The sequence below is a fragment of the Thunnus albacares genome, chromosome 19 (assembly GCF_914725855.1).
Source record: "Thunnus albacares chromosome 19, fThuAlb1.1, whole genome shotgun sequence".
NCBI lineage: Eukaryota > Metazoa > Chordata > Actinopteri > Scombriformes > Scombridae > Thunnus > Thunnus albacares.
Genome location: NC_058124.1, coordinates 5,264,490 through 5,277,014, shown reverse-complemented (window position 1 = coordinate 5,277,014; position 12,525 = coordinate 5,264,490). Strand labels below are relative to the sequence as shown.

The window sequence follows — 12,525 nt, the reverse complement described above, 5'->3', positions numbered from 1 at the left end:
GAGAACAAATGCAGAACAGGAGAGATGTTTAGTCTGAGAGAATGTTGCGTTAAAGTAAAGATCTAGGCTAAAAACTTTTTTTTTTCCTGATTTTACAGTGTACGTGATAAAAGATGTTACATCAAATTTGACCAGCTCATTATGATGTGCAACATCTAGGTGCTGAATTGAGTTTTCAGCTGGACTCACCATTGACAGTGATGTTGCCAGCTGTTCGTGGGACACCAACCAGAGTGACGGGGTAGAGGCCAGACTCTGCAGGCAGGGACAGTGCAGCAGGCAGGGATTCAAACTCAACTCCAGAGGTCAGCAAACCCTGAATACAAGGCAAAACAGGATGGGAAGTGATCAACATAGAAGCAAAAAAAACTAACTTTCATCAAAGCACAAACACAAAGGACACACGAGTCCGGAAGGAGGAAAGTTAAAGAATGCAAAAAAAAAAAAAGAAACAATGTCAAATGCCAGAGAAAAAAAAACTAACTGGCAACAGCTTTGTTTCAAAATCAATAAAGACTGACAACAAACTTTGTGCTCTCCATGCGGACGTGCTGACATGGACTCTATTCTCCTTTGATAAAAGTGATGTGTAGTTGCCTGAGTCTCTGGTAAGGGATCAGAGTGAAGTTTCTCTCCAACTGTTTTATATAATCCCTCATCTTAATCCACCCATGATATCCTGAAGATTACACTGTAATCAGCATGAGATGGCTGTTTCTATAGGAGACAGGTGTTCTCCATATAAAAGCCACTTGAGCCATACATGCCTGAGAAGTGATAGAAAATATGTCCTGCAGGACTTATTTTCTGATCCCTCCGGGAGGTTTCAAATTCAGTGGTCTTAATTCCCATGCCCATTCCACGTCAGGGACTGGCCGTCAAAAGTAAAATTTTGAACACAATGAAAGTTTTTGATGGGACTTTAAATCAGCTCAGAAATACCATTTATATAAAAGAATTTTCAGAGGATAATTCCACTTTATTACAACTTGAGTCTTATTTTTTGCGATTTTGAACATCAATTTATCAGTTACTCATTACACTGTATAGACCAAAGTAGTTGCTGAGATCTGGGAACACAGCCAGAAAAACAGACAGGTTTGTTTTTCTTAACGTAGTCACAACGCTCCGAGATCTCAGTATTTAATCAGTACAGTGTTATTATCATCACGAAGGACAGCAAAAGACAAATCGTATTGACAAGAGCTGTGACACTGTTTACATATAAATAAACTTTTTTGCTTATTACATTTAACAAAAACTACGGCTGAGGCTGATGTGAATGTCATTCGTTTTACAGGGATTTGGCCATAAGTTATTGGATTAATTAAAATTGTGACCTGATGTTGGAGCTGGATGAAAAGTGAGAAGATAATGAAAGTTTTTACAATTCATCCAGAGGGGTGCAAATGGTGTATGTCAAAGTTTTCGCTGGAGGAAAAGTCAGTGGATCATCAAAGTCATTAGATTTCATCCCCTGGTGACCATGAATGTTTATGCAAAATTTCATGGCAATCCATGAAGTGATTATTTCAGTCTGGGCCAAAGTGGTGGACCGACCAACAAACAAACAGACTTTGCTGTGCCTAGCATGGTCATTATTTATAAAATGATCACCACAAAACTCAACCGAACCAATGATCTCTTCCTCTTCCTTAGTTTTCTCCTCCACTGTACATTTCTGTTATGTTTATTGAGAGGAATGATTTAACTCTGGATTCAGTACTTCTATTCATGCAGTTTTTGTTTTGTTTTTTTCATGTGTGTTTGGCACAGTGGAAATCTACTTTGACAAGACTATTTCATATAAATCTAGCTGACTCAGCGGTCACTACTGGCACATTTACATGTCAGCAAAACCGAGAATAGCATGTTTGCCGGCTGTTAAAGCCTGTGACATCAACTGCAGGACCTCAGTATTTTATGATAAAAACAATGTTTATCAGTGAATACAGCTGAAATACACAGACTATAGTTGTCAAATTGGCTACAGTAACAAAAACAGGTCAGGTCACCTAAGATTCATTAGCAGATTCAAAGCCTTTTCTTACCAGCCACTAAAGTGGCTTTAAAGTTTCCATTGAAAGCGTAACCATGCCCCCTCTGACTGACTGTATTTACATTCAAAGTACACACTGCCTGGTTGCATGAGGCAGACTGAGGTGACGTAATGACTGCATCAATCCCTAACAGCAGACACTACCTCACTAGAGAGAAGGCTGCTGAAGAGCTGAGCCTCTGAGGTGCCACGGCTGTGATTTAAACTCTCCTTGCTTTCACTTCTGGAGATTATACACCTTTATTGGATGGCAGAAATATCACTGTTAACCTATCGGAAATAGTTCATTTGCATTCAGTCTTGAAAAGGTTAATTAGCCTGTTTCACTAACAATAACGATTAGAGCATGTGCAAAGTGAATTGTATTGTTTGAGCTGGTGTGCATTGACTTCATTCTACAACAATGACCGTATGCAGTTAACCTTTTGTTTTGCCTTGAAGAATGGTATGATACAATAATGGTACTATTAATATCTATGATTATTTCTGTGTTTGCACTGGCACATACTGTGACTGTATATCTGAATAAAGTCATGCAGAGAGTGCCAAACAACATAAACAAAGGTTTCCAGGATAGTAATTTCACTTATCATTTTTTTTTAATTTAGTTTGGCTCAAAATTTCAATACTACTTGTGAAATATGAAAATGCAAGTTTAGCAGTTTCTTATTTTAGAAAAAGCAAATAAATATCTCTAATTTGTTTGTGGGTAGAATTGACTGAAGCATCTGTTGGTGATCCCTCTGAAAATGAAAGGGTTGGGGTAAAAAGTGCCACTTTAATATAAAATCAATAAAGCACAAAGCAAAGCTGGGTATTAGCACTGAAGTCGTGTGGTGACTTAGAAGGAGGGCTTGTCTTGCCAAACTACAGGGTCACCTTGGTGACGGAAGATGGAAAAGTAACCTTATGTGAGTGTTTGTTTCACAGTGTGTTTCTGTTGGCTGGTTTATGTTCGGTGGATAGATGGTTGCTTGGGTCTAACAGCAGTCACTTTGTCTGGGTTGCAGAGGAGCTCTTGGCAGCTTGCGTCACCCTGCCTGTCTCTATCTGCATGACTCTACTACACCACCTGAAGTTCCCAGCTGCCGTGGAGCTGTGAAGGGCCCCAGCCTCCATCTGTGACCTGATCAATTCACCTGTAGGTGGGAGGAGTTAATGGCGTCCTCGTCACTATATTTGACCCTGTCTGTTTGATTGTTTCGCTTCGCAGCAACTTTGCAAACTGGCAGTTCCAAATATTGTGAGAAGTAACTCTTTGAACTTAAACAGTCATTTGAGCTGTATCCATGAATGTGTTAAGAGACCTGAATACTGTGTTCCAAGATGGTGCCCCCATTATTGTAATGAAAATTACCCACAGAGCACATACATCAAAAAAGTTGTTCAGGCTTCAGCACTTTTGGGCCCATGGACCATGCATCCAAAAAACAATAAACTGATATGGCTCTTCATGACTTCATATGAGGGAAAAGGACTGCAATGTGTTTATTTCTCCAAAACAAATTCAGGAAAAGGTGGTACTAAATAGGTAAAAAGAAGCAAAAGAATCACATCGTGCCTTTATCACTTTGCTGAATTTTATTTGAAACTAATGTACTGACAAAACTGCTTACACTCCTTATGAAGGCTTCACACCAAGATGTGTTAGCAGTCCGTTTGTGATTCCATTATTTTTTTTTTTTAGACAAAATGTACTAATGATCAAAACATGAGGTGTTTGTCTGTTTTTGCAGCCACTGGAGTGCTGCCTTTTTTCCTGAATTTGTTTTGGCTCTTTATTTTATCTCTTTTGGAAACTAATGGCTCAAATTGTGTGGAGTGTTTGAGACATTCAGAAAAAGTTCTTCAATTGTTTCTTTTGTAATGATTTTGTGGAGGAAAGGCCTTTTTATACCTGAGAACATCACATGACATCACAATGTGACTGTAGCCACTACGGCAAAAAATTGCAGCTTCAGCCCAGTGATGCTCATCATGCTATTGATCATTTATAGTAGTTTATAAATGTCATAAATTAGTAAAAAGAAAAAAAGCCAGTTGAAAGTTCCTAAGGCCAGAGTAGACTTTGCTTGTCCAAAACCCAAAGATATTTAATTTAAAACAATATTTTCAGCAAATCATCACATTTGATAAGGTAGAACAAGCAAATATTTATATATATATATATATATATATATTTATATATATGACTTAAATAATTCATTGATCATCAAATATTTGGTTAAAGACTTTTCTGTTGACCGACTAATCAATTAGTAATTTGAGCATTTCTTTCAACTCCCAACAGCAGGCAGGTTTACAACCAAAGACTTTACAAATGTATATCAAAGTGACTGGAAAGTCCAAAAAATCTAACGTAAGTGAGTCCAGCTTCCACTTAACAGAAAAATCACTGGCTGCTTTCTTGAAGACACTTTGTAATTTGCTTTTAAGTTCTGAATCATTCTTTCTAATAGAATAAGAATAGGCCGTAACAAATAATTTCATCTCAATATATAAGGTGATCTGTAGTATATTTGTAGGATTGAACTGTTCTCAGTTGCTTTCACAGTTTGTGATTTGGAGAGATGACATTTATCAGACACAAAACTTGGCTCACTTTAGCTTTAACACACACAAATGCACACACAGAGACGACCAGCTGGTGATTACTCCTCCAGTTTAAACACTTTCCAGATGTTCCTAACTGGAGCTCGTCTGCATTTCCTGCATCTATCACAGCATGTGCCGTTATCAGACGATGCAGGGCGGCTAAATCAACCAGCAAGACCTGTCCAAGTCCATTTGGCATCCTCTCCGCCACAATTAAGAGGCCACTGTCTCCGTTCACACTCTGCCACAAAACTTTCACAGCAATTTGTTCTCGACTTTCCCAATAATTAAAGGCAACATCACTTTTGACAGGTAATACACTGCGTGCGATCCTGGTGTGCCACTGATATCTAGCAGCTGAGAGTAGGCTTCTCCCTGCTGGCCTTTTATTGAGCCTGATGATTGATTTGCATTTCAAGGTTGTCCCACATCACTGCATTCATAAACAGACACAGCAGTGAGCAGAAAGAAAAGCAATTTATTTGGTAATCTTTTGCACCCTTGAACCTGATAAAGTGACTCAACTAGTGTGTGTGTGTGTGTGCGTTTGAAAAGGAGAGAGAAGGGAGTGACAAAGTACATAAATTAGAGATGGATGTCGCAGAAGTGCAGCTCTGCACTACAATTGGAGGTCTTTTAATAAGGAAATGTTCTGAACTTACAAAGCTGCAGTCACCAAGTAGCTATTAAACAATGCAATTAAAATACTCCCTGATGTCTAATGGCTCTTTTCAAACTTTATTTTGCACAGAAAAGTAGAGTGAATGGTCTTGTGCTTACCTCAATATAGAACCTATCTGGTCTGACAGGAGGGTGTGCGAAACCATAAAAGTAATAGCACCAGAGGGGGGTGTGCCTCTCTCTACTGATGCTTTCTTACTGTCAGGTGTGAGAAGAGTTTGTTCTCACCATCCCATACAATCATTATGGTACTAAACTGTCAGAAAAGCTTTTAAGGGACCTTAATTGGGCTATCAAGGATAACCACAAAGCATTATCACTTGCACTGTTGCAGTTCTTAGGTGGGTGCAGAGGGACGGTATTACTACTGCAGAGACCATGTGAGCAACCTCCTGTTTTCACAAAGCAGTGGACAGATATTCCGCTCAAAGCGCTTTTTACACTACGAGTCACATTCACACACACACACACACACATTCATACGCTGAATGGGTACAAGGGCCGGGAATCTAACCGCCGATCTTCTGACCGATTAGTGGACAACCCGCTCTACCTCCTGAGCCACAGCTGCCCCATGGTGTCATAAATTTCACTAACCATGTTCTCCACTCGAAGTTCATAGGGCATGGGGTTGTAGACCATGAGCTGCACCTCACAAACATCTCCTTGAACCCACTGGAAGTCTAGAAAAAGAAAACATACGTTAGAATAAGATGCTGTTGGTATTAAATTCCATTTGTTATTAATTAGCTAAGGGGAAATACATCATTAGGATACAGTGCTATTAAAGCTCAAAGAGTCAGTAAAGGCCAAAGAACCAACTTATTACATTTGTTGAATTCAAATGTGAATGGTTGTGAGCTGATTCAGACATCACACTATATAGCGAAGGGTATGTGGACACATGCTTTTTTTGGTTTGGGGTGTCATCCTTGTCAAAACTGGGCACCTACATTCTCCACAATGCAACTCGACTAAATTCACTCTACTGTGCAGATTTGGGTGTTTTATGCTAGTGGCAGCTAATGCAGCCTGGTGCTGCTAGCCCCCAGTAGAGATGAGGAGCAGGCTACAGAGGTCCAGTGACTTCACTTCTTTCTAATTCCACAGCCACAGGTTTTTTTCATTCTCAAACATTTAGACTTTAGGTTCAACGGACAGTGACATCACTTTTATTAATCAGACTTTTCCCTTTAAAAGAAAATTTTGGCTTATTAAAAACAGACCAGCTGAGATCTTGGACAAACACAATGCCCAAAGAAACCGTGAGTGCACACAACTATGCCAAGTACAGAAGGTAAAAAGTGAAGCTGGATATCAGTCTGTGAACTGTGCTGGATGTTTACAATGGACAGTTTGGATTGCACTTTGTTGTCTCTTCCCAATAATTTTGACTGGCAGGGGGTTTGTTTTCTGACAGTCACAACACATGTTGGTTGCCCTGTTGGCCTTTTTTGGGAAAGATATCACATTTTGAGATCTCACCAATTACTTTGGTGAGAACAATATTATAACTGATAGAACTGATGTCCCAGTTGTGAAAATAAATCCCAAGTTGTAATAACATGTAGTTTTCCTTTGGACACCCAAGTCAACATACTGTGAACTTTGGTCTGGCACTGCTTTTCATGTTTTAGGTTATGCTCCTTCTTAGTACAAGTTACTGGAAATCTTACATTTTGTATTTATCATATTTTTTTCAACAGTTTACATCCAACCCTGTGGCAAATATCACAAAGCAAGGTCCATAAAGAAATTTTTTCAAGTTTGGTGTGGAAAAACTGGACTGGCCCTGACCTTAACCCACCAACTGGAAGCAATGACTGTTAATTCACACAAGGTAAAAGGCAGTTATGAGTGCTATATTCAAGCAGATTTTCTAAGGCCCAAATATTAAGGAAATATTATGAGGAAAGCTGCAGTCATTGGTTGCCTGAGAGAAAAAAACTTGGATTTAAGAAACTTCCTAGTCTTACGCTTCTTTAAAAAGGAAGAGAGAGAGAGATTACAGCTCTGCATTGCAGTATCCATCACTCCTGAATGAGATATTGAAAGGGTTTTTAAGATTGAGGAGCTACTTTAGTCCCACTGTAGTCATACCCATCTCCATTTTGAAATGTAACATATTCTAGTCCGTTTGGAGAGTCCATTGCTGAAAATAGTCTTGCAAAAGAGGGGGTGAAAATCCTAGCTCAGACCCTGGCAGGAAAAGGGATTTATGGAAGGCAAACTCCAGCCATGCACCTTGGGAAATTAAGTCAGTCAAAAGAAAGACATCTATAATATGAATGTCTGGAAAGTCCCACACAACCCCGGGTCTGGCTCACAGGCATGCTCTCATAGCCAGCCAATTAAGTGTGAAATACACCTCAGAAAACAGAAAAACAAAGTGGATTGCTGCCATCTTATCTGTATTGCCTCAGTCCTAACTCCTCAAGTGGCCATTGAGATTCTGCACTGATGTCCAAAGGCTTCAGCTCTTTGAAACTTCATCATACAAAGCAATAATGATGCCTGGCTGCATGGTTAGTTAAACATTGTGTTTGTATTTGGTTCCTTTAAGGGCAAATTATTTTGTCAGACTGTCTTTCATTTGCTTTAAAAATCCTCTTTTATTGACCACAGACAGAACTGAAGATGTTTACTGATGTTACTGCATCCTACGGAGAAATATTCTGTAAAACTATCAGCAACATTCATCTTTCATCCTGAATAATACATGCACACTATGTCTGGGCATTGGAGTAAAAACCATGCATGTGAAATGAAGCGACCCCAGAGCAGGAGGGAATGCATTTTAACATAACCAAGACCGAGCTATGGCACTTGTCTGAAATTATGAGTCGTTAGCGCCCCAGATGGAGACACATTTATGGAGGATATTTAGTTAATAATATATAAGGAAGAATTCAATAAAATAGCCCATACAAAAATACATTACTATTTTCCTGAATGAGGCTAAAACCAGGGACACATGGGTTGCCTGAATGTTACAGAGTAGTGAGAGATTGAATGTGAAAGTATAATCTTGATCTTAGAAATAGTAGTTTGACTAAATGATCTTGACTCAAGCTCAGGAGACATGGTGTCATATGTAATGATGTCATTAATTATGAGAACAGCTCAAACTCTATCCGCTGAGGAAGACTGTGAGATGCCGCTGAAAGCCACAAAAAAGGCCACAATGTAAACCTCGAGTCTATGTAAGATTATTTTGTCTAAGTAATGAGAGATTTCTCCTAATGCAAGAACCATCCAATTGGCAGGAGAAGACAACTGGAACCATGGGGACTGGACACATATGTGATGTATGTGTGCTCAAGGCCAAGCAGGCATGGGGTGTCCTGTTTTCTTTCTCTCTGCTGTACTCAGGTCTATCGTAAAAGAGATCTTAACCTCAATGAGATTACCTGAAATGTTTAAAGTACCAGTAAGAAGATGAAATATGATCCAGGAAGTCCACTTTGAGTAGTAAGTCTGTGAGTTTAAAAGCTTAAAGGTGCAGTCTGTAGAATTTAGTGACATCTAGCAGAACAGACTTGGCAGAAATGGAATAAAATATCCATAAGTATGTTTTAATTAGTGTATAATCCCATGAACATTACCTTAGAATGAGCTCATTATATCTACATAGGAAGCAGGTCCTCTTCCACGGAGCCCACCGTGTTGCACCGCCATGGTTCTACAGTAGCCCAAAAGAGACAAACCAAACACTCTCACGTTTTTGCGAGGTTCACAAACACCGTAGGCTCTCCTACATGCTTGGAAGGGGAATGAGTGTGGCATCTAGTGGCATCTCCACTAGATGCCACTAAAACCTAAACACTGGCCCTTTAACTCTGGAAAGCGGCAATCATGTTATAAAGACATCTACCAAACACATGGGCCTTGCCAGATGAAGTTGTGTTGCATTGTGGCAAAAGTTGAGTCAGGTTCAACGTTTTGTCAGATGCTCCTGCATTTTTTAGCTGGAGCTCTCTGTTGTCACATTGAAATGAATGAGTAGGTTGCCATTTTTTAACACAGTGTCGCTGTCAGTCTGACCATGGTCTTGGATGGGGACTGTTTTTGCCACTACTAGGCAACAACCTACAACCTTTCTGAAATGTATGATTGGGAATTTTGGCCAACAGAAACATCCTTCAACACTACTACAGGCCCAGTCAGTCTAAATACAATGTGGGTACAAATCATGAGTGAAAAATAGATACTGGTGCCACCCAGAGCGGTGTCCAGAAGAAGACAGTGATTAATCTTTTTGCCTTCAGTTTAGTTTTCAGCAAGTGAAACAAACTCTGTTGGACCGAGGTCAGGTGACTCAGCCAAGAACATTCAACTGTTTGGTTCTGTATTTTTAGGATCACTGTGCTGCAGATTTCATAAAATGGGCAACGAGTCTTCCACTGCTCACTTACTATTGATATGAACACTCCCAAGCACCCTTAAAGCTGGAAGTCAGCACTTTAACCTGATTGTTTCATTTGAGATACAATGTGCTGGAGTACAGAGCAAAAACAAACTGCACTGTGCCCCTGTTTCTCTTATGAGGACTAGATGAAGAAAAGATTCACCTCCCTATATGACCATATACTAGTGTAATAGATAGCCTATCACCCACATCAAAGTGAATGGATAGCTGTAGAGTATCCAGTTGTTAAAACTGAGTCTCAGAGCAATTATAGGGAAAACAATCTCCCATTAGAGGACCCCTTGTTTTATAGCTGAACATCAATCTGATTCATAGCATGTGACTTAAAGAGCAAGAAAATACACACACACACATAATCTCAGTGTCCACACACCTCAATCACCACAGCCTAACACAGAATACTTAAGACTTTGGTTCCCCATCAGTAAAATGAGTGAGTGGTAACAGTTTGCTGTTTGTTATAGCTGTGGCACTATCAGAGCATAATAAACTTCTCAAGAATATTCCCACAGAGTATATTTCACTGATCAGACAAGTACACATTAGACCTAAGTCTAAAAATATCTATTTCATGTTGGAACGTAGGTGTTAAGACATCAAGATGGGCAAATGAGGTAATGGCTGATATCATACAGTGTGTTGCAGCCCTGTTTGTAAGCATCTGTGGGGGCAGAGATAATACTGAGTGCTACATGGGAGGGGACATGCCCACATGTGGCCACTGTGTGATGAATGCATGTTCACAGTTAACCCATCGTTCAATGACATGGTTTGGACAGTCCCTGCGTGCTGAGAGATGCTTTGAAAGAGTTATGAGAGAATCGTAACTTCATTAGCTGGCAGCTATTGTAGCTCTCCAGAGGGACTGAGAGGGAAAGGCATATTTGAATTAATCTCCAAAGCCTCACAACACCATACTGAGCCAGAGGAATATCTGACTTTCAACATCTAAATCCCGATCAAAGAAAAGAGCTGCTCAGGGGACTGCATGGTACAGTTAATATTAGACTGATATTGGCTGTTTATTAAAAATCACTTATGGCCCGCTCAGTGTCATCCACCCCGTATATGAATGAATTTTTACATTTTTATTGATTATATATTTAATACAGAATAGATCAATACCAAACAGTCTGTCTATGTGACCCCCTAACAAAATAGCAATAGAAATATGCAGGTTTTAAATTCAGATTTTCAGCTTGCATGGCCTACAAAGTTGTTTCAGCAGCAGCATTTAGAAAATTCTTGGAGAACACTGAATCCTAAAATGTATTATTCAAATGTATTACTCACAGTGACATGTGAGACTTTCACTGGACAGAATTGGTATAGACGGTGGTATCTCAGAATAAACTATGAACACAGTGAATACTGCAGCTTCAGATTAACTAAATGAGAGAACCAGTATTCAAATAATGGCCAAGTCCAAAATAATAGCTTAACTTTTTTAATTGATTTTAAGATATGTCAAAACATTCCTGCAGATTTTCCAGATTAATGCCTGCCAGGAAAGGGAAAGCTGGAAGACTTTTACTGCGCAACACCTTAACAGGAAGTATTGAATTTAACTGATAGTAGCATAACAACGACGGAATAATTACGGAAATAAAAAAGTATTTCTGCTAGAAAAGTATCACAAGACTATGTTGTAGTGATTTAATTAGTGCTGTGGAAATTTACATAATTCTGAACTTATCAAGAAAACAGATAAAGATGGAGTATTGGGTTCTGCATTAACCAGGGAACAGGGGAAACTAGGAATAAAAGCCTTTGTCTAATGGAGGTCTATTCTAAATACAGTCCTGGTTCTCTCTGTTTGAGGTAAAAAGCTTTATATTTTAGAGTTTTTGTTTTTCTGAATAAAACAAAATTATTGTTGCTCTGTTTATCCCAGCTCAGATACATCAGAATGATTCATATGATTCACACTTTATACACTGGCTATTATCCAAAATGACCAAACTAACCAACCAAGCTGCCTTGCACACAGTGCAAACCAAATATTTCTTCCTATGCTTCTGTATTAATTGGTAAAACTACATGTAGACAGGCACCCAGGGTGAGGTAATAAAACAAGATTTTCATTTCATCCATCGCTGAAATCAGGGATTCACATGTTTATAGTTTTTGTTGTAGTAGCAGATACTTTTGTAATGGCTTACTCAAATTGCTACAGGCTCTGATATAATCTTCAGCAAGAATATATAAAAACACTTTTCTAAGGCAAGCAAAGAAGACACTGATTGCTCAAAGGCTTTGCTTATTAGTTGGACTCAGACTACCAAAACAAGCAACAGATTTTATACAGCTGCAGTGAAAAAGACTCATTATTACATGTCACACCTGAGCGAAAATTTTACAAATTGCTTCATTATTTGTCTCAAAACAAACCCTACTATCAGTATCAGTTCATGCAATGTCAATTACTTTTAAACTGTCAATTACTCGAGCTAGACTGTGTATCGATTTCCCAACTATACTTTGAAAAAAATATACTCTGACACCAAAGATGTAAACTTCTGCTTCAAAGGGCCAGAGATGGGCCTCAAAGGGCTTCAAAGGGCTGAAAGATGAAGGGAGCCCTGCATGATATTCCTGACTCAGCATTGGCGATACGTTGCTGTTGATGTCAACGCAATCTCAGAACACATCAACCAATGGGTGGCCACACTCCCTCTCTCACTGCTACTCTAATGCAATACCAAATCTGACATTGTTTGATGACTCTGCGTCTAGCATTGCATAAGACACAGAAATGGGT

General features: G+C 39.2%; 1 protein-coding gene across 7 annotated transcripts in view; it reads right to left on the bottom strand.

Moving 5' to 3' along the window:
• The window catches only part of trappc9 (trafficking protein particle complex subunit 9), a 213,591-nt gene that overhangs the window by 164,904 nt on the left and 36,162 nt on the right, over positions 1–12,525 (bottom strand). For all 7 annotated transcript variants that reach the window (XM_044335377.1, XM_044335380.1, XM_044335382.1 and 4 more), the window contains 2 exons: positions 5,933–6,018; positions 190–316 (listed from right to left, as the gene is read on the bottom strand). In XM_044335377.1, the coding sequence (XP_044191312.1) occupies positions 190–316; positions 5,933–6,018 (213 nt within the window). The remainder of the gene's footprint in view (positions 1–189; positions 317–5,932; positions 6,019–12,525) is intronic.